Source organism: Rhinolophus sinicus, linkage group LG07 (genome assembly GCF_036562045.2).
Source record: "Rhinolophus sinicus isolate RSC01 linkage group LG07, ASM3656204v1, whole genome shotgun sequence".
NCBI classification, from domain to species: domain Eukaryota; kingdom Metazoa; phylum Chordata; class Mammalia; order Chiroptera; family Rhinolophidae; genus Rhinolophus; species Rhinolophus sinicus.
In genome coordinates this window covers 66,748,203-66,771,457 of record NC_133757.1, presented here as the reverse complement: position 1 = coordinate 66,771,457, position 23,255 = coordinate 66,748,203, and the positions used below count along the sequence as shown (strand labels likewise).

Below are 23,255 nucleotides of genomic sequence, written 5' to 3'. Positions count from 1 at the left end.
ACTTTACTGGATCATAACCCCGAGCATAAAATAAATACCCATGGGTCCATAGTGATATAAAGGAATGAGTGGATAAATAATAATAAATAACGAGTGGATAGATAGATTGATAAGACAGATTAGATAGGGAAGAAGAGACAAATCTTCCTTACAGAATTCCAAATAACTTAATAGATGCTCCCTTTTCCAGAAGGTGGAGCTAGATGACTAACGTCCAAAGAATTGAGTATGGAAAGAGAAAAAAGAACTTTTCAGCGGATAAAACTGGCAGATACCCCCTTGACCAAGTGAGTGAGGGTTATCAGTGACGGTCACCAGGGTTGTCGTGCACCCCAATACGATGTGGTAGGGGCACTTCAACTCTGCGGTCTTCCTTCCAGAAACCTATAACCCCAACCTAATCAAGAAAAAACTTCAGACAAACCCAAAATGAGGGGCATTCTATAAAATACCTGACCAGTACTCAAAACTGTCTAGACCTCAAAACCAAGGAAGATTGAGAAACTGCCGGTCTTTCAGGAGGCTGAGGAGATGTACCAGCTAAATGCAGCGAGGTGCCTTGTACTGGAACCTGGAACAGAGGAGGACAGGAAAGGACAAGCTGGTGGGATCAAATCAAACCTGGCCTTTAGTTCATAGTAACTAAAGTCAGTGCCAGTCAGTGTTCGTTTTTTCGTTTTGACAAATGTACCACAGCAAGGTAAGATCATAACATTTAGGGGAAGTTAAAACTAAGTGAGAATTACATGAGAACTCTCTTCACTATTTTGCAACTTTTCTGTAAATTTAAAATTATTCTAAAATATAAAGGTTATTTAGAAGAAAATTATTTGATAAACAAAAATTGTCAAGATGCGAAGGTGAAAAGGAATATAAAAGCATGCTAATATTGTTGTCTGGTTTGGGGGGATATGGGGCAAGGACGATTTACATGTGGATTCATCCTATATGTTGTACAAAAAAAAAAGTGCTTCTACTTCAAGTTCTAGTCTCACCACTTTGTAACCTTTGCAAGTTACTTAACTTTTCTAAGCTTCAGTCTCCTCACGTAATATTTAAAGATATATTGAAAGTAAATAGGAAATACACCAATAGAAAAAATGGGTAAAGGCTAGTTGGTAATAATTCACAATAAAAATTTAAATAGACAACCTTATTAAGGATAAAAGAGCAGTGCAATGTTGTTGTTGTTGTTTTTCCTGCTGTGAAATTGCTGTGTTTAAAAACAGCCATGCACGTGAGGCTGGCAGGCTGAGGGCTTATCCATCCCTTCCAGTGGTTGGGGTGCAGACAGGTCCTGGGTCAGGAGTGTTCAGACAGGTCCATCTCTCTCCTGAGGAGATCATCAGAGCCGGAGAATAGCAATACACATGATACTGACAACAGTAATTCTCCAAATAGTGAGGGTCCCTTCTATGCCAGCCACTGTTCCACTGGAGCTCCAACACCTAGAACCATGTAGGCATGGTTATTGTGCACAAGAATCTTTATTCTGGTAGGAAGAGACAGAAAATAAAACCAATTAACAAACGCCACGCAGGTCATTCAATCAGGCTGAGTGGTGGAGAGTGATTAGATGGTTTCCGTGGTGTGTTGGTCAGAAAGGCCTTTCTGAGGTGCGGCTGTCGGAGGGACCATCTGGACAACAGGAAGGAAATTGCTACATAGTGATCAAGGGAAGGTGGTTCCAGGCCGTAGGAGCAGGGTTTCCTAAGGGGGCTGGCGCCCAGTGGGCGAGCGGCACAGAGCTGGGCCAGGTCCTGGAAAGCGTGTTACTCCCAGACAAGGAGTTTGAATTTTGAGCTAAGTGTGACAGACAGCCTTGGGAGGGTTTTGGTTCTGTGGGGAAACAGTTGTGTGGCTCCAGCTGCAAGTAGCCAGTCAGGCTTTTGCAGACCAGAAGAGGTTACTGGCTTGGGTGAGGGTGGCAGTTGTGGAGGAAGGTTTGGGTATGATCTGAAGATGGAGTTGACAGAGATGTAGCGACTGAGGGAAAGACAGGAATGGCAGGAAGAGAGGTGGGGTTGAACGTGAGTAGGTGTGGGTGTTGTTTATCAAATATCAAGGAAAGATGCCAGGATGCCAGTAGGATCCTAGCAGTGCATGAGGGCCAGTGTTGGCGATCGCTGCACCCCACATGCTTGGGAAAAAGGCATGCAAAAAGGCAGTAAAATATTAGCAGTCAGGGATTGTGCATGATTTGAGTTTCTGTCTACTTTCTTCAGTGGAAATGTATTGCTGTAAAAGTCAAAACCAATGACTCCTTTCCCCAAGTCTGATAATGCTTGAAGAGTTTTTAAAGAAACTGAATTATAAACAGTCATATTATTTGTGAGATCAGAATTGGCATGGGGCAGAAATGTCAAAGTGGGTGTTTTGTTTTAATACTTTGCACCAGGGTTATATTTTGACTAAGGAGACAAGAACATTAGAGTTTAGTCTTTGTTTTGCCATAAAAATTATGCCTCTATACATTTATTTATTTATTCATTGAACAAATATTTATTGAAAACCTCCCATGTGCCTGGCATTGTTCTAGGTGCTGCAGATATAGCAGTGATTGAAATAACAAAAAGTCCTGCCTTCCAGGAGCTTTACATTCTAGAATGGGAAGTAGCCCTCCTTGGAAAAAAATAAAAATAAAAAAATAAAATGTGTACCTCATGTGTTAGCTCCAGCTTGAGCTAAATCCTCTGTGCTGCCTGGTGCATTCTGTTTTCCACTCGGGTCTCTCATTCCTCACGGCAGCTTTTCAGACTGTCCCCACTCTTCTCAAAACTGCGTCCTCTGCAGACCTCCATTTTCCTTGTATCCCTGCTGTCTGCAGGAGTTGCCATGTGGCTGCCCCGCACATCACGCAGATTCATTATGTCCAGAAACCTGCTCCACATCGTTCCTTCTGGGCTGGCCCTGTTCATGTGCCCCTACCCTTGGGGGTGGCACCGTCACATGCCCACTGCTTAGGACGGCAGCCTGCCCTCATCCTTGGTTGATCCTTCCCTCTCGCCCCCCTCTCCTGCCCGTTCAGTTACTTGCTGACTTCTGTCAATTCTGTGTCCTAAATCCTGTTTACATCCACCCAGATTTTTCTTTCTGTGCATACCACGATAGTGTACACCACCAGCTTCCCAGATTATAACTGTTCCCTCTTGACCAGCCTCCCTGCCTCTGTTCTTGCCAACTCTTCTCTATACTCCAGCTGGAGTGATCTTCCGAAAACGTCATCTGATCACATTATTACTTCTGTCATGACTCTTCAGAGAATTCCCCTTAGGATGAAACCCAAACCATGTGACCAGGCACACACGGTTCTCTGTGATGTGGCCCTGGGGACCCTCGAGGCCAGGGGTCAGCAGAGTGTGGCCTACATTTGTCATGCTGCCTATGTCTGTATGACCCATGAGTTATGAATGGCTGAAAAAATATTGTTTAAAAGGATATTTCATGGCATGTGAAAATTACATAAAACACAGAAGTCAGTGCTGATAAGTGAAGTTTATGGGAACACGCATGCTCATTTGATTACTTCCTGTCGGGGACTGCTTTCACACTACAGAGGCAGGCTTGAGTGGTCGCAGCAGACTGTTCCGCAGAGCCTAAAATATTCCTACCGAGTCTTTACAGGAAGTGTTTGCTGGTCTACACTGTGGGCACCTCTCGTCCTGACTCTAGTGTCTCATCCACCATCCTTACCTACAATGCTCTCTGCCATCTCCAGGTCTTTGCACAAACTGTTCTCTTGCCTGGATCTTTCCCTCCACACATCTCGCGCTTGGCTAACTCCTATTCTCTCTCAGATCCCAGTTGCAGCTTCATTTCTTTGAAGAAGCTCTCAGAATGCTGCAATTGGGAGAGGGTGCCTGTCTCCTTTCAGTCGTCCTCCTAATGTCCACATCCTCACTTTCCTCTGCACCCCACTCAGACTCCATGGTGAGTCCTTACCACCACTTCTGGCCTATAACCACCTCCCTACCCCTCACTCCGACAGGGTCCTCTCTGAGAACCCCAGTCTGGTGAAGGGGAACTGTCAGCCAGGCCCGGAGCAGTGGGATGTGCAGGGTGAGAAACAGCCCACTGCACGGCCTTGCTGTACATAGCACAGGCCTCAGGGCTCCCAGGCCACCGCACAGCCCTGCATCTCACTCTAGCCTGATGTCCGTCCTCCAAGCCAGCTGCTCCCCCTTGTGCCTCCCAGTACCCCTCACCACTCTTTACTCCCCACATAGCTTGCGTCATATTTCCCTTAGAAAACAGAAGCAGTGGATGTTCACTTCCTTAATGAGACCCATCTGACTAACTGCCTGTCACATCCTCAGAGCCTCTCTCCATTCCCAGTGAAGGTGCCACCCATGTCCGTTCATAAGGCCAGCCTTACCTTCTCCGTTCAACTAGAGCTCGTCATTTAAACAGGACTCCCCTAGCCATTCTTCATTGTCTCCTATCCTAACATTTTGTCCCTTCTAGAGCATTACCATAAGGATACAAAAATACTAAACTACCACTAACCTCTTAAAAACATCAGTAGTCCTTTTCAACCCCAGGGTCTCATTCTTTGCTGTTTGTCAGACACTCCAGGCAGGCTCCTGCCTCAGAACATGGCACATGCTGCTCCCTCTCCTGGCGTGACGGCCAGGTACTTGCATAGCTCACCTCCTTATGTCATCAGGGTCCCTGCTCACACATCACCTCTTCAGAGGCCTTTTGTAGCCATTCTATCCAAAATAGGCTTGCTTTGTATCATGCTCCCCTGTTGTCCCACTGTTTTTCTTCCTAGCGTGTATGCCCACCTGAGATGTTTGTTTGTTTGTTTGCTATTTTCCCATCAAAATGAAGTCTCTGTGAGGGTGGAGACTTTGTCACCTCTATTCATTGCTGTGTCTCAGCACCTAGAACCATGTCCACAGTTTAAACACTTGTTGGATGTATGAGTAACATAAAGGAGGCTTATCAGGCTTCAACTTTTACTTGACTCTGGGGACTCAGTACCATCAGAGTCCCAATTTTCTTTCTCTGCTTGGACTTAAGTGGTGACAGCTTCATTTGAAAGCTGGTTTTCCTCGTGGTGGAAAGGACTGTAACGGTTCCAAACATCACATCTACACCCTCTACGGGAGGATGGCAAACTTATTCTGTAAAGAGCCACATAGAAGATATTTTGGGCTTTGCAGGCCATACAATCCCTTGGCAATTATTCAGTTCTGCCATTGTATCATGAAAGCAGCCATAGACCGTTTGTAAACAAATGAGTGTGCTGTATTCCAATAAAATCAGTTACAAAACCCAGCAGCACGTCACGTTTAGTCCGGAGGCTGTAGCTTACAGACTCCTGCCCTACACCATCCAGGAAGAACAAGTGTCTTTTCTAGTAGCTCTCTCAGAAGAACAACAGAGCTTTGTTTTCCAGAATTTCCTACAACCCCCGCTTGTAGCTGAGCTGAATTTTGTGTAATGAACCAATTCCTACAGTTAGTGGGGTGAGGCTGTCACACTGGGATACAGAGTCCTTATGACCCAGTCTGAAGCTCCAGGTGGAAGGGACCTCCCTGAAGGTCAGGGACTGTGTGGGGCCAGAACTGTCCACAGTCAGGAAGGGGGCAGGGGAGTGGGAGCTGGGTGGGCACCCAATAAGGCACACTGTAGAACAGTGTGTGCACCTGTTGTCCTCCTGGAATAGAACGTAAGCCCCTTGAGGTCAGACACCACACTGATTATTGGTAACCTCGTCTTGCACCGTGTACATGGTTTGAAGTCAGTTAAATTAAAAGTGGCCAGAATCCTTTCTCATGGGAATTACTATATATTTTTTTTGTTTTATAAGGATTTAATAATATAAATGCATGTTATTATCAGTCACATAAGTGACAAGAAAAATTATTTGGGAAGTATTTAACATTTTTCATTGTTGATTAAAACTTTTTGTAGTTCTGGAGGGATTAAATTGATCTTTTTTTACCCCCTAACTTAAGGTTCACAAAAAGGACTCTGGCTTTTGGCGAGATTTTGGCTTTGGAATGACTTGTCAGTATCGATCAGATTTTCTGACCATTGGTAAGTATACCTTACATTTAAAGATAGAACTTTACCTATTTACTGTATTACCTTTTGGCATTTTTCCAAAAGGTCTCAGATTTGAGTATTTTCTTATTAAATTATGAATGCCTGAGATTAGCTGAAAAGAGGAATCTGGAGATATGAAAGGCAAAGTGAATTTTTCCGTATTGTCTTTGATTAGCAGAAATGAGGCCAAAAAGACAAAATGAAAGTGTAGTATTATTTTGTTTCTTTAAAGTCAAAACACTCGTTTTTACAAACATCTGTGGGACTTGTTACCCATATTTTCAGTTGATTTTTCTTACAAAAGATCTTTACATAAATTTGGTGTTGTACTCATGGATTGTTACAGCAGGAAGTAATGTTGGCTTATCTAGTCCAAGGACCTTCATATTTTTTATTTAGAGATGAAACCCCCTTTAGTTGTCTATTGAACTTATATACAAAATCCCAGTATTTAAAACAAATGAAAAAAACAGCTGCTCTCTAGTTCTGGTTGAAGTTGGAGTGGGGTACCTGGGGGGCACTGGCTTAGTCATCCACTCCCCTAAACCAGAGAAGACCATGGTCTAAGCTTCCTGTCCAACCCAGATCCAGTTTTACTCAGCAGAAAATAAAGCATCAAAGCATAGTTTCAGAAAGCAGCCTGAGACTTCTGGTCAAGATGGCGGAATAGGTAAATGCTATAGTTGCCTCCTCCTGTAACCACCCCAGAATCGCAACTAAATTATAGAACAACCATCTTTGAAAAACACCTGAAGACAAGCTGAACAGAAGTCTTATCAGTAAGAATATAAAGAAGAAGGCACATGGAGACTGGTGGGAGGGGGCAGAGATGAGAAATGGACTGTTCCCACCCCCATGTGTGGTGGTTAAGAATCAGGAGGGATATCTTGGCTGCAGAGGACCCCTCTGAGGAGCAAGGGGTCCCAGCCCCACACCAGGCTCCCCAGCCCAGAGCACCAGTTCTGGGAAGAGGAGTCCCCACAACATCTGGCTGTGAAAATCAGTGGGGATTCTGTCCGGATGAGATGGAGGGCTGCTGGAGTCCCAAGAGTTTATTTTAAAGGGCCAATGCACAGACTTGCTCACTGACAGACTCACGTGTGCCGAGCTCCAGTGTTAGGATAGCAGCTTAAACAGCACCAGGGACATACGGGGAGGAACTGATTTGTTTGGCCTCAGGGTGAGGGCTGGAGGGGCAGCTCTGTCCTTGACAGAAGTGCTGGCAGGCGCCATTGTTCCTTTCTTGAGCCCTCCCCTACCCAGGTGAAGGCAGGCTCCAAATCTGAGTCTCCATTAACCTGGCTAATACTACTCACCTCACCCTGGTGATTCCCTGTGACTCTGCCCCATCCAACTTGTACACAAGCCTGAACTTCTTTCAGCACCTGTTCCTCACAAGGCTGCCGACCTGAGCCCACACTGCAGATACCCTCAACTCTCTGGAAAGTGCACAAAGCCCTGACAAGCAGCACCTGGCCTCAGTGAGCGCTGTACCCTTGCTAAGCTGCCTCCGGCCCAGCACTAGTGGCAACCAGCCTCAGTTCACAGCATAGCTTCTCTCAGGTGCCTACACACCAAGCACAGGCAGCTACCAACCACAGATCACTTTGTAGTTCCTACCTGGTGGCCCCAGGCCAGAAACAGGCAGCAACTGGCCTGGGCCTGTACCAGAGCCCCAAGCAAGAGGCCCCAGAACCAACACACCTGGTGGCAAGCTTCAGATCAACCAGTGCACCACCCATTTAGCTCCATAAATAACACACCCAAAGGATAGACTCAGCAGGCACCAGAGCCCAGCAACAGCGAATCCTACTTCATGGGGTCGTCCTCCACACAACAGCTCCTGCACTGTAGTCATGGCCAGTCCTCACAGCCAGTCAGCCTGAGGGTCAGTCCTACCCACTGATTGCTGCCAACAGCAATCACGGCTCAACCACAACAGGAGTACACACATACCCCACAAAGGGACACACCTGGAGCATGCAGCTCAGGTGATCAGAGAGACTGCATCATTGGGCCCCACAAGACACCTACTACATAAGGCGACTCTGCCATGACTAGAGACGTAGCAGATCAACCTAATATGTAGAAATAACACAGGAAGGCAGCCAAAATTAAGAGACAAAGAAACAGGTCTCAAATGAAAGAACAGGACAAAAGTCCAGAAAAATAACTAAACGAAATGGAAGCAAGCAACATACCAGGTGCAGAGTTCAAAACACTGGTTATAAGGATACTCAGTGACTTTAGGGAAAGAAAAATAAATGAGTTCAGTGAGAACTTAAAGAGATAGGAACCATAAAAAAACAACCAGTCAGAAATGAAGAATACATTAACTGAAATGAGGAATACATTAGATGGAATCAACATGAAGCAGAGAATCAAATCAGCAGTTTGGAAGACAGAGTAGCAGAAAACACCCAATAAGAACCACAAAAAGGAAAAACAGTTTTTTAAAATGAGGGATGTGGTGTGTGACAAGGGAACTCTTGGACATTCTCACACATAACATTAGCATCATAGAGGTGCCAGAAGGAGAAGAGAGAGAACCAGGGATTGAAAACCTATTTGAAGAAATAATGACTGAAATCTTCCCTAACCTGGTGAAGGAAATAGATACACAAGCCCAGGAGGTAGAGTCCCAAACAAGATGAACCCAAACAGGCCCACACCAATATACATCACAATTAAAATGCCAAAGGTTAAAGAAAAGGATGTTAAAAGCAGCAAGAGAAAAGCAGTTACTTACCTGCAAGTGTGAGATCCCATAGGACTGTCAGCTGGTTTCTCAACAGAAACTTTGCAGGCCAGAGGGAGTGGCAGGAAATATTCAAAGTGATGAAAAGCAAGGACCTACAACCCAGAGTAGTTCACCCAGCAAGACTATCATTTAGAATTGAAGGACAGATAAAGAGCTTCCCAGACAAGAAAAAGCTAAAGGAATTTATCACCACCAAACCAGTATTACAAGAAATGTTAAAGGGACTTATTTAAGAAGGAGGAGGAGAAGAAAATAAAAAATATGAATAATAAAATGGCAGTAACTACATACTTATCAGTAATTACTTTAAATGTAAATGGATTAAACGCTCCACTCAAAAGACATAGGAGGGCTGAATGGATAAGAAAATAAGATTCTTACATATGCTGCTTACAAAAGACTCACTTCTGATCTAAAGTAACACAGAGACTGAAAGTAACGGGACAGAAAAAGATATTTCGTGCAAATGAAAACAAAGAAAGCTGGTATAGCAGTACTCAACATCAAACAAAACAGACCTTAAAACAAAGGCTATAACAAAAGACAAAGGATATTTCATATACAGTAGCCAAGATGTGGAAGCAACCTGTGTCCATTGATAGACAATTAGATAAATAAGATGTGGTAGATACATAGAATGGAATATTACTCAGCCATAAAAAGTATGAAATCTTAACATTTGTAACAACATGTATAGACTTAGAGGGTATTATGTTAAGTGAAATAAGTCAGAGAAAGACAAATAACCATATGAATTCACTTATATGTGGAATCTAGAAAAGAAAATAAATGAGCAAACAAAACAGAAATAAACTCAAAGATACAGAGAACAAACTGACAGTTACCAGATGGGAGGGGGATTGGGAGGCTGGGTAAGAGTAAAGGGATTAAGAAGTACAAATTTGCAGTTACAAAGAGTCACAGGAATGTAAAGTATAGTATAGGAAATATAGTCAATAATATTGTAGTAAGTGTTTGGTGTCAGGTGGGTACTAGACTTATTGGGGGGAATCACTGTATAAGTTATATAAATGTCTAACCACTATACCTGAAACTAATATAATATTGAATGTCAATTGGAATTGAAAATTTTCAAAAAAAAATTTTTTTAATGACAGCCGCCCCCCGCCCCCCGCCACCAAAAGAAAGCAGGCTGAAACCTCATCATTCAGTGGCTACCTTTCCAGAGCATTAAGAATATATGTAATATATTTTGTAATACATATTTATACATACATATTTCTTAATATTTTATGTATTTTTTGGTCCATATTACATTAATTTTTTTTTCTTTTCTTTTTTTTTAAATTAAATTTATTGGGGTGACAATTGTTAGTAAAATTACATAGATTTCAGGTGTACAATTCTGTATTACATCATCTATAAATCCCATTGTGTGTTCATCACCCAGAGTCAGTTCTCCTTCCATCACCATATATTCGATCCCCCTTACCCTCATCTCCCACCCCCACCCCCGCCCCTTACCCTCTGGCAACCACTAAACTATTGTCTGTGTCTATGAGTTTCTGTTTCTCATTTGTTTGTCTTGTTCTTTTGTTGTTTTTGGTTTATATACCACATATCAGTGAAATCACATGGTTCTCTGCTTTTTCTGTCTGACTTGTTTTGCTCAGCATTACTCTCTCAAGATCCATCCATGTTGGCACAAATGTTCCTATATCATCTTTTCTTACCACTGAATAGTATTCCATTGTGTATATATACCACAACTTCTTTATCCATTCATCTATCGAAGGACATTTTGGTTGTTTCCATGTCTTGGCCACCGTAAACAAAGCTGCAATGAACATTGGAGCACACGTGTCTTTATCTCTAAATGTTTTCAGATCTTTTGGGTAGATACCCAGGAGAGGGATTGCTGGGTCATATGGCAATTCTATTCGTAATTCTTTGAGGAACCTCCACACTGCCTTCCATAGCGGCTGCACCAGTCTGCATTCCCACCAACAGTGTATGAGGGTTCCTTTTCTCCACAGCCTCTCCAACATTTGTTACTATTTGTCTTGTTGATGATAGCCATTCTGACTGGGGTGAGGTGATATCTCATTGTGGTTTTGATTTGCATTTCTCTGATGATTAGTGATGTTGAGCATTTTTCATATGTCTATTTGCCATTTGTATGTCCTCTTTGGAGAAATGTCTCTTCAAGTCCTCTGCCCATTTTTCAATTGGGTTGTTTTTTTTGTTGTTGAGTTGCATGAGTTCCTTGTATATTCTGGATACTAGCCCTTATCGGAGGCACTGTTTGCAAAAATCTTCTCCCATTCAGTTGGTGGCCTCTTTATTTTGTCAATGGTTTCTTTTGCTGTGCAGAAGCTTTTAAGTTTCATATAGTCCCATTCGTTTATTTTAGCTTTTACTTCCATTGCCTTTGGAGTCAAGTTCATAAAATGCTCTTTGAACCCAAGGTCCATAAGTTTAGTACCTATGTTTTCTTCTATGCAGTTTATTGTGTCAGGTCTTATGCTTAAGTCTTTGATCCATTTTGAATTAACTTTGGTACATGGTGACAAATAGCAGTCCAGTTTCATTCTTTTGCACGTGGCTATCCAATTCTCCCAGCACCATTTATTGAAGAGGCTGTCTTTGCTCCATTGTATGTTTTTAGCTTCTTTGTCAAAAATTATCTGTCCATATTTATGTGGTTTTATTTCTGGGTTCTCAATTCTATTCCATTGGTCTATGTGTCTGTTTTTCTGCCAATACCATGCTGTTTTGATTATTGTAGCCCTGTAGTACAAGCCAAAGTCAGGAAGTGTGATACCTCCATTATTGTTCTTTTTCTTAAGATTGCTTTGGCTATTCGGGGTCTTTTGTGGTTCCAAACAAATCTGATGACTTTTTGTTCTATTTCTTTAAAATATGCCATTGGGATTTTGATGGGGATTGCATTGAATCTGTATATTGCTTTGGGTAATATGGCCATTTTAACTATGTTGATTCTTCCAATCCATGAGCACGGAATGTCTTTCCATTTCTTTGTGTCTTCTTCAATTTCTTTCAAAAATGTCTTATAGTTTTCAGCATATAGGTCTTTCACATCCTTGGTTAAGTTTATTCCTAGGTATTTTATTCTTTTTGCTGCAATTACAAAAGGAATTGTTTTTTGTATTTCTTTTTCTGAGATTTCATTGTTAGTATATAGGAAGGCAATGGACTTTTGTGCGTTGATTTTGTAGCCGGCAACTTTACTGTATTCGTTGATTCTTTCTAGTAGCTTTTTGGTGGAGTCTTTAGGGTTTTCTATATATAGCATCATGTCATCTGCAAAGAGTGATAATTTCACTTCTTCATGCCTTTTATTTCTTTCTCTTGCCTGATTGCTCTGGCAAGGACTTCCAACACTATGTTGAAAAGCAGAGGTGATAGGGGACAGCCCTGTCGTGTTCCTGAACGTAGAGCAAAGGGCTTCAGTTTTTCTCCATTAATTATGAGATTAGCAGAGGGCTTGTCATATATGGCCTTTATTATGTTAAGGTATTTTCCTTCTACACCCATTTTATTAAGTGTTTCAATCATAAATGGATGTTGTATCTTGTCAAATGCTTTTTCTTAGTCAATTGATATAATCATATGATTTTTGTCCTTTATTTTGTTTATGTGATGTATCACATTGATGGATTTGCATATGTTGAACCATCCTTGTGCCCCGGAGATGAACCCCACTTGGTCGTGATGCATAATCTTTTTAATGCATTGTTGTATTCGATTTGCTAGAATTTTATTTAGGATTTTTGCATCGGTATTCATCAGAGATATTGGTCTGTAGTTTTCTTTTTTTGTGCTGTCCTTACCAGGTTTTGGTATCAGGGTGATGTTGGCCTCATAGAATGAGTTAGGGAGTACTGTCTCTTCTTCAATTTTTTGGAAGAGTTTGTGCAGGATTGGTATTAGATCCTCTTTGAAGGTTTGGTAGAATTCACTAGTGAAGCCATCTGGTCCCGGACTTTTGTTTTTGGAAGGTTTTGGATGACTGATTCAATTTCGTTACTGGTGATCGGTCTGTTTAGATTTTCCAGTTCTTCATGGTTCAGCCTTGGAAGGCTATATGTTTCTAAGAACTTGTCCATTTCTTCTAGGTTGTTGAATTTGGTGGCATATAGTCCTTCATAGTATTCTTGGATGATCCTTTGTATTTCTGTGGTGTCCGTGATAACTTCCCATTTTACGTTTCTGATTTTGTTAATCAGTGTCTTCTCTCTTTTTATCTTAGTAAGTCTAGCCAAGGGTTTGTCAATTTTGTTAATCTTTTCAAAGAACCAGCTCTTTGTCACATTAATTTTTTCTATTGTCTTTTTGTTCTCTATTTCATTTAGTTCTGCTCTAATTTTTGTTATTTCCTTTCTTCTGCTGACCTTGGGTTTAACTTGTTCTTCTTTTTCTAGTTCTTTAAGGTGTAACATGAGGTTATTTATTTGGGAGTTTTCTTGTTTCTTGAGATAGGCCTGTAATGAGATAAATTTCCCTCTTAAAACTGCTTTCGCTGCATCCAAAAAATTTTGGTAGGATGTATTTTCATTGTCATTTGTTTCTATGTATCTTTTGATCTCTCCTCTAATTTCTTCTTGGACCCAGTCCTTTTTTAAAAGTATGTTGTTTAATCTCCATGTATTTGTGTTTTTTCCCCCGCTTTCTTTTTACAGTTGATATCCAATTTTAAAGCCTTGTGATCAGAGAATATGCATGGTATGATTTCAATCTTCTTAAATTTGTTGAGACTGATTTTATGTCCCAATATATGGTCTATCCTTGAGAATGTTCCATGTACACTAGAAAAGAATGTATAGTCTGATGTTTTAGGATGAAGTGCTCTATAAATGTCAATTATGTCCATTTCATCTAATGTGTCATTTAGGGCTACTATTTCGTTATTTATTTTCTGTTTGGATGATCTATCCATAGCTGTCAATGATGTATTTAAGTCCCCTAGTATAATTGTGTTTTGGTCAATTTCTCCCTTTAGTTCTGTTAGTAGTTGCTTGGTGTATTTCGGTGCTCCCTGATTGGGGGCATAAATATTGATGACTGTTATGTCTTCTTGTTGTACAGTCCCTTCACCATTATGAAATGTCCATCTTTGTCTCTTGTTATCTTTTTCACCTTGAAGTCTGTTTCATCTGATATCATTATGACTACACCTGATTTTCTCTGGGTACCATTTGCTACGAGTGTCAATTTCCACCCTTTCACTTTGAGTCTATGCTTGTCCTTGTAGCTGAGATGTGTTTCTTGGAGACAGCATATGATTGGGTTTAGTTCTTTGATCCAATCTGCTACTCTGTGCCTTTTTATTGGTGAGTTCAGTCCATTTATATTTAGGGTGATTATTGATCTGTGAGGATTTCCTGTCATTCTATCTTTAGTTTTCTGGTAAGGCTGTGTCTCCATTGTTTCTTTGCCTTTTGTTGTTGTCTATTATTTCTGTGTGGTGGTATTCTATGATGTTTCCCTACGTTTCTTCTTTTATTACAGTATATATTTCAGTTCTGGATTTTTTTTTGAGTGGTTACCCTTAAGTTTATGTAAAAGAAAGTTTGATATTTAGAGTATTCCATTTTCTTCAGCACGTTTACTTTCTCCATTCCCATATTCTGGTTCAGGCCTTTACTCACCCCTTTTTATGCTTCGGTTGCCACAAATTGTCCCTGTTGATGGTGGTCGAATAGCCTCCTTTAGTATTTCTTGTAGTGCAGGTCGTGTATTAGAAAATTCCCTCAGCTTCTGTATGTCTGGAAAGGTCTTTATTCCTCCTTCATATCTAAAGGATATCTTTGCTGGATATATTATTCTTGGCTCGTAATTTCTCTCTTTCAATAGTTTGAATATTTGGTTCCACTCCCTCCTGGCTTGTAGAGTTTCTGCTGAAAAATCTGATGATAATCTAATGGGCTTTCCTTTGTAAGTTACCGTCTTCTTTTCCCTGGCTGCCTTGAGGATTCTTTCTTTGTCGTTGATTTTAGACAGCTTCAATACAATGTGCCTTGGAGAAGGCCTGTTGGGATTGAGGTAACTAGGTGTTCTATTTGCTTCTTGGATTCGAGGGTCCAGTTCTGTCCACAAATTTGGGAAGTTCTCATCGACAATTTGTTTGAATATATTCTCTGTTCCTTCTCTCTTTCTTCTCCTTCTGGTATGCCCATTATTCTTATATTGCTCTTTCTGATGGAGTCAGAAAGTTCTTGTAGAGTTCTTTCATTTCTTTTAAGTCTCAAGTCTCTTTCTTCTTCTATCTGTGTCATTTCCAGGTTTCTATCTTCGATGTCACTGATTCTTTCCTCCATCTGGTCAACTCTACTACCTAAGCTGGTTATTTCATTCTTAATTTCTTCTATTGAGTTCTTAATCTCCAGAAATTCTATTTGGTTCTTTTTAAAATTTCAATCTCTTTCGTAAAATGCTCATGCTGTTCTTTGATTGAGTTTCTGAGTTCATTTAACTGCCTATCTGTGTTTTCTTGTATCTCGTTGAGTTTTTTCAGAACTGCAATCTTGAATTCTCTGTCACTTAAGTCACATATTTCTGTATCTTTAAGTGCCTTCTCTGGAGATTTTTCACTTTCTTTCTGAGCTATCTTGTTGCCTTGGTTATTCATGGTGATTACTGGTTTACTATTTCTCTTCCTAGACATCTACAGGAGTGACATCTGCAACAGGTTGATAGAAAGCGGTCTTTCTTTTGTTTGTCAGTACTTGTTGGTAGAATGTTTTATTATTTCTCCAACTGCAACTTATTTTTCTTCTCTCACACGGTAGTGCTATGTTTTCTCTGCACTATTCCAACTTCTCACACAATGGGGGGATTCCCTTGGAGATGGGCTTCTCCTCTGTTAATAGTTCGTCTAGGTCACAGGGCGCAGTGTCCCGGTGGGTATGCAGAGAGCTTTTGATGTTCCAAAGCTCTTCCAGCTCCTGATTCAGAGCCCGTATGTTTCAGCAGTTCTGTTTACTCCTGCAGGGATCCGCCCAGATAGGTGGGGTCAGGGGCGGGGTGAGTTGTGAGAGGTGGCCCAGAGCAATGGCGGCGACTACCACCACAGCCGGTCCTGCTTCCACAGCTCTCTCCCCTTTGCTGGAACTAGTTGGGCTGTGAATTTGTGTCTGTGGTCCACAGTTCTCAAAATAGCAAATTTTCTGTTGTTTTGATCTGACACTGCTACTGTTTCGCTTCTAGCACCGGGCAGGTGGGGGCCGGGCGAGCTCTGGGAGGGGCGGGAGGGGGCGGGTAGTCTCAGTGCCTAAGGCTCCATTCTCTGCTCGGCAGTGCGGGCTTAAACCACCGTTTTCAGCCTTTTTCCCTCAGTCTTTACTCCGAGGTTTCCACCGTGAGCGTTGGGTTTAGCCGTGTTATATGCTGTCCCCTCAGCCCTGTGGAGCTCAGGTGGAGCCCTAGCAGTCCGAGTTCTTCCCTCACTCGCAGCTGCTGTGGTTCCGGGAAGCAGCGAGCTGGGAGCACTGAGCGAGGTCTGAGTCTTGCGCCCGCGCGGCTCCGTCTCCGCACACTTCTCCCTTTCCTCCTCCCTCCACTCGCGCGAATCTCCCACCTGTAGGTGATTTCAGTCGGTAGTGGGCCTCTTCGTCTTGCCTGTCTGCTGTGCAGGGAGTCCTTTGTGGAGTTTTTGTTGTTTGATTCTTTGTAAATTCCAGGGGAGCTTTACAGAGGCTCACCTCACGCCGCCATTTTTCCGGAAGTCCTCTTACATTAATTTTTATAATCAGCCATTTGTTTTGAAAATTCCTCCACTTGTCTCTTTATCATTGTAACACTTGAATAATGGAAAATCAGCAAATAGCGATAAAGACTATTAAATGAAACTAATGCCCTTTGCACTGGTTTCTTGCTTAATGAAACAGTAAGGATCCATCACTGCTTTCTGATCTCTTTCTCACTGCTCCTGTCTCATTGTCTTCTCCTCAAACTCCTGTTAGACGTATATGGGTGCAGTTAAGGATATCTCACATTTCTCTGAGACGGTTAATTTTTTTCTTCACTCTTTTCTCTCTGTTCTTTGGATTGCATAGGTTGAATTGATTTATCTACAGTTTGCTGATTCTTTTATTAGTTCAGATCTGCTGTCGAGCTGCTCTAATGAATTTTTCATTTGAATTAATACTTTTTACCTCTAGAATTTCCATTTGGTCCTTTTTTATATAAAATGTCTATTTATTAATAGCTGATGAGACATTGTCATCTTACCTTCTGTTACTCCTGTAAACATTGTTTCCTTGAACATATTATAATGGTTGTTTTGAAATCTTTGTTAAAACCGATAATCGGGGCCCTCTACAGGCAGTTTCTGTTGCTTGCTTTTTTTTCTGGTATATGGGACACACTTTTCTGTTTCATTACATGCCTCATAATTTCTTTTTCAAAAACTGGACGTTTTAGGAAATATGTTGTGTCGCTTCTGGATGTTGATTCCCGCCTGCCTCCAGGGCTTGTTTTTTGTTTTGTTTCTGCTTGTGTATTTATTTATTGACTTGGTTTTACTGTTTACTGCATGCTGTCTCCTCCCCCTCCACCCCTCAGCAATAGGAAGCCGCCAGTGTCACTCCTCAGGGCATGTGCCATCGTCCAGGACGAGACTGGATTGAGCAGGGCTCCATCTCTCCAGGCTTGTGTTGGTGTCACGCCCACCAGTGAGGTTCCACTTTTTGCTTGCTCTCTTGTTGTTGACGGTGCTCTGGAGTATAAAGTGGTCCACAGTCTGAACCAACTAAATTGAGCCCTTTTGCAGGTTAGTTTTTGAGGCAAGTCTTCGAGATTTATTCAGACCCCAGGACGGTACCTGTCTCTTTCCCTGTTTCTCTCTGATAAACTAGCTGACCTACATTTTAGCTTATTGCTCTGATGGAGCTACCAGCCTTCTCTTAATTGTTACCACCAAAATAGCCATTATTTCCAAGAGCCCCCTTGGCTTGAACTTCTGCACACTCTGTTTCAAATAAAGTCAGTTCCTTTGTGAAGGGCTTTGGAGCAGTTTTTTCTTACGGACTGCCTCTGCCCCTGGGAAAAATCTCAGCCTCTGCCAAGAGCTAGGGTGGCACACCTCTCAGAGTGACACCCCTGCCTTAGGAGCAGCACACTGGGTGCAGGCAGAAGGTCCCCACTCCCCCCTAGAGTGGAGCCTCTAGCCTAGGACTGTGCTGGGTAAGAAAGGCAGCCCCTGCCCTCTCAGCCATACTTGTTTGGATCTTAGCCTTCCATCTGGAAGCTTCTGTTCCTTTCTCTTTCCTTCTGGTTGTCCCATGACACGTATGTTACACCTTTTGTAGTTGCCCCATAATTCTTGGATGTTTTTGGATATATTTTTGGAATTCTTAGATATATTCTGTTCTATTTTTGTTTGGTTTATTTTCTCAGTATTCTTTGTCTTTGATTTTCAGTTTTAGAAGTTTCTGTTGTCATGTCCTCAGAGATTCTTTCCTGGGGTAGTTCCAGTCTAGTACCCTAATGAGCCCCTCAGAGGCGTTCTTAATTTCTGTTACGTTGTTCCTTAGCTTTAGCATTTTTTTCTGATTCTTTCTTAGAATCTCTCTCTCTCTCCCTTTCTCTCCCCTTACATTACTCATCTGTGCTTGCATGTTGTCTGCTTCCCCGTTAGAGCCCTTAGCACAGTAAAAATAATTTTAAATTCCCAGCCTGATAATCCCAACATCCCTGCCATAGGTGAGCTGCTTCTGATGCTTGCTCTGTCTCTTAAACTGTTTTTTGCCTTTTAATATGCCTAGTTTTTTCTTCATAGCTAAACATGATATACTAGGTAAAGGGAAGTGCAGTGAATAGGTCTTTAGTAATGTGGGAGAACAGGAAGCATTCTCTGGTACTATGATTAGCCCTTAATACTTCAGGGAGCCTGTGTGTCTGGGCCATGACCTTCACATGTGTTTTCCATACACTGCCCTCACCTTGGGTGGGACAGCATTGCTAAAGTGGGGTGGTGTTGGGTGTATCCCTTTCCCCTGGGTGTATCCCTTTCCTCGGGCAGGTTAGACTCTGGTAAAATCATTTCTCCTTTGACTGGGTTCCCTCGGATTTGTCCCCTGAGCCTCTAGCGATTCGTCAGTTACTGTTGAGATTTTCCTACCCAGCACTAGTTGCCCTGGAGAGCTCTAGTGAGTTTCTGCCCTAATAGTTGTAATTCTGTCTTACCCACCTATCACGTCTCTTCAATTTGGGGGGAGCAATTTGCCCTGTGACCTTATTTCTCTGAAGGGTCTAAGAAAAGTTGTTGACTTTTTAATTTGTTCAGCTTTTTAAATTGTTGTTAGGATAGAGTGTTGACTTCTGAGCTCTGTCCATGCTGAATCAGAAACTGGAAGTGCCCCGTTTAAGTATCTCTTCCATCCATCACATTTGAAGAGCATTTTCGTATCTACAAGGAAGAAAAGGCGAGTTGTATCAGACACAGCATTTAGTATAGCTGTGACTATTTAAAGTAATACTTTTTAGAGATCTTACCATTACTGTTATCCTGTGAGTGTGAAATTAAGTGGCATAGAATTATTTGACAGAAGACATAATTTGGAAACCTAGCTCTTTATCAAAGAATTAACTTTTCTCAGTTTTTAAGAATCTTTCGTAGCTCTGCAGGAACTCCAAATGGTTTATGTTCTCCATGCTTCTCCATGTTTATCAGCTTGAACTAGTGTCAGCTTCACCTTCCATTTCATGTGCGTGCTCTAGCTAGCCCTCTGCTCTACCAGTCGTTCTAGTGAGGTCGCAAGGACACCTGTGCTACCAGGTCCACTTGCTTCGTTAAGTTCTTAAGTGAGCAGTGCACACTTGACCATTTCTTCCTGAAGATACTCTCTTCACTTGACTCCTGTGACCACACGTTCTCTAGGGTTCTCTCGCTCACTTGGGCCGTCTCTCAGTCTCCTCTGCCAGCTTAACTTTCTCTTCTTATTTAACCTCTAGATATTGGCGTTTCTTAGCATTTAAACCTAGGTTCTGTTTTCCTCCTAAATTCCAGAAATTTCATTCATTCCTGTGGCTTTAAATCGTTGTGCACCCATTCTCAAATTTATGTCTCCAGCTTGGCCATTTCTTCTGTTTTCCCCTCTGGAAAGTAACCTAGAAGAATTTGAATTTCAAAGAATAGAAAGAAAACATTATAAACATCAAGGGTGGTGAGATTATGGATGATTTAGATTTCCTTCTCTTCTGACTCTGTAGATTTTCTATAGAACTTTTGAAGGTTACAAAGCAGTCACAAATATTAATGTCAGAGCAGTCCTCTCAGTGATGGACCTTGACCTGCTAACTGGATGCTCAAAGCAGGACACCCGTCCACAGCCTGAGGCATCGGGGCCGTACTCCATGCCTCCCACTGCAAGCAGCATGTTTAAATCTTACTGGGTTTGGCCATGCTCTGGCTGCCAGGCACTTACTTACGGTATCAGTTTTGATCCTGCAGGTGGATTTGACATGGAAGTGAAAGGCTGGGGTGGAGAAGACGTCCACCTTTATCGAAAATACCTACATGGCGACCTGATGGTGATCCGGAGCCCGGTCCCTGGCCTTTTCCACCTCTGGCACGAGAAGCGCTGCGCCGATGAGCTGACGCCGGAGCAGTACCGCATGTGCATCCAGTCCAAGGCCATGAGTGAGGCCTCTCACTCACACCTGGGGATGCTGGTCTTCCGGGAGGAGATAGAGGCCCATCTCCGCAAGCAAGCGTACAGGACAGACAGCGAGGCTGGGGGCTGACGTCACCATGACACCTAGCCTGACATAACCAGCACTACGTATTTAGCCTTAACCCCAGTTCCAGACGCAGCGCCCTCCTCCTTCAGAGAAGTCATGCTGACCTTTTGTGTTCTTTCTGACATTACTGTATTTCAGCAGTTTAACTACATGAGAGAAGAAACACCAAGTGTTTCAATGCAGAGCCTGTGTTTTGTAAGAATACTGCATTATGGAATCACTGACAAATAGAAACCTGTGGTTTGTCCCACAGGTAGTGTTGAGTTCGTTCCTACCCTGTGCCTGTGTTCTGCTGTGTCCTGCTGGTGTCTGGGCCAAGAGGTGTGTCCTGCTGCTGGCGGGTCAGGAGCGCCTGCCCTGCAGTGTCGAGTGTCACAGTGCGGTATGTGGCCCAGCTTCCCCATCTGCCGGGCACTGAGTCAGCCTGTCTGGTTTCTAAGTGGATATCTTTGGTCAGTGGCTTGAAGAATCCTTTTTTCACTGAAGCAGAGGATAATTAAATGACAAATCTGAAATCCCCAACTAACCAAGAGAAAACAGAAACAAAGGACCCTTAACTTAATGTTGCTTAGCCCTCTGAATGTTTTAAACAAATGGGTAATAGTAGGAAATACTTAGGTTAGAATCTATGACTTGATTAAAAATATAAAGTATTACTACTTGTCAGCATGTTCAGGATTAGAAGTCAAAGTTGCTGTAGACTGCTTTGAACAAACTGAACACAACATGGAAACATCTTTAGCAGAACATTGAACTGTATTGGCGTGCAGGACACTAGTGGTGTCTCCGTGAGCCTGGGCTCTGGCAGGACCTCCTGTGGGGGGTGCTTCCGAACAGAGAGCATAGTATGGGGCTGTGTGCTTTGCTTTGTATGTCTCACTTAGCATGCATCCATATGTATTTATTACCTTTTCTCCTAGTATGTTAATATATGCCACATCTGTATTTGTGTTGTTATAATACTTTGAGAGTTTCACTGAAGGAAGAAAACAAAATTTAATGAGGTATACCATAAAATCACACTGATTTAAGAAAAGGGGAGATATATATTAGTTGCAGATAGAATGGTTTTAATTGAGGTATAAATTATATTAATGAGGTAATATGAATAAGAAATTATATTCAGATAGGACTATACTATGATATTTATCACACATGGATCTTTTACCACAGGGTCAATTGCTGGATCCAGAAATTGGTGATATGGTAAAAGGCATACATAGATTTTTGAACCTTTGGATTTTGAAAGGGACCTCTCCTGTATTCTTTCTATTTGTATATAAACCCCTGAAAATTCACAAAAGAAAAAGCATTACTCTTTTGGCTCAGTAAATCATACTGTCTGAAATATAAATGCCAAATTTCTCGGTGCTACACGAATTCAATTTTACAATAACTTACTAATTATTCTTACAAGTCTTTTTAAGTTGGGGTAGCACTTAGGCTTTTTTTTTTTAAGATGTGTGAAATGTTCTCTGCAAAATTATTCAGATCATTGTCTCCTTTTATATACAAGTATTTATTAAGAAGACCAGTGAATTACAGTATTTAAAGTGAGGGAACCTAATTATTTTTAAAGGAAAATTGCAACTTATTTTTTGATAGAATTAAATGATTATACCTTTTCTCCTGTGGTTTTTTTTTTTTTTTTTAATTAGCTTTTAGTTTAAAGATGGATGCTAAGCAATGGAAACATTACTATGTATTTGACATTAAATAGTACCAATAAAGTATTTTATTACCAAGAGTTAAATGAAAATGTGGTAAATTAATTTCTTTCTATTGTAAAATATCCTAAGTACAGCATGTGTATAACATGTAATTGTGTACTTTAAAGAATATGAAAAGACATCAGCTACCCACTTAAGACCAGTGAAAGGCCTCTGTATGCCCCTTCTCAATCATACCCTCACTCTCTCCAGAATAATCACTGTCCTGATTTTGTGGTAACTTTTCACTTGTTTTTCTTAGTTTTCCCAACTGTGTATGGATCTCTACCCAATGGACTGTTCAGTTTTGCCTGTTTTTGAATTTATATACATATTTCATTATATATTTTTAACTTTCATTCAGTATTTTTGAAGTTCACTCATGTTAATCTCAAAACTCATTTTTATTACTGACTAGTATTCCACTATGTGAATATGGTCATGTGCCACACAACGTCATTATGTCACTGACAGACCACACACACGACTGTGGCCCCGTACGATCATCATGGAGCTGAGACATTCCCGTCACCAGTGATGCAGAGGCCAGAACCACTGCCTGGGTACCAGGGAGCACACCACTGCCTTCTGAACCAAAACGTTTCCTGAAAGCTTACTGTAATGTCTCGCACTGTCCTAGACACTGGGAGTGCACAAGTGAACAAGAAGAGTGGAGTTGTCCTGTAGTCTGGGGGACAGACTCATGCATGGGGCATTACTCATGTGTGGTGCTGCTGTGAACAGGCCTGCGCTGCCCCACATGCAGAAGCACAGCACATGTACGTCATGTGATAGTGACCATAAATGACTTGTTACTGGCTTATGTGTTTATGTATGACATACTGTTACTTTAGAGTGTACTCCTACTTAGGAAAAAAAGTTTGCTGTGAAACAGTATGTGGTATTCCGCTGGCAGGGGCCTCCTGCAGCTGGAGTTCACTGCTTCTCTTGATCACATCTTTTTCTCTTGTGCTTCATTTAATCTTGTGTTGCTTTATAAA

At 41.8% G+C, this 23,255-nt stretch overlaps 1 protein-coding gene across 5 annotated transcripts in view; it reads left to right on the top strand.

Moving 5' to 3' along the window:
- Positions 1–22,292, top strand: part of CSGALNACT2 (chondroitin sulfate N-acetylgalactosaminyltransferase 2) — a 47,544-nt gene extending 25,252 nt beyond the window's left edge. For 4 of the 5 annotated variants that reach the window (XM_074337322.1, XM_074337323.1, XM_019719105.2 and 1 more), the window contains 2 exons: positions 5,967–6,048; positions 20,256–22,292. In XM_074337322.1, coding sequence (XP_074193423.1) covers positions 5,967–6,048; positions 20,256–20,548 — 375 coding nt within the window. In that variant the 3' untranslated portion in view covers positions 20,549–22,292. Of the gene's footprint in view, positions 1–5,966; positions 6,053–20,255 lie in introns of those variants that run through there. The other variant, XM_019719107.2, reaches the window with a different exon arrangement.
- Positions 22,293–23,255: the final 963 nt, after the last annotated feature.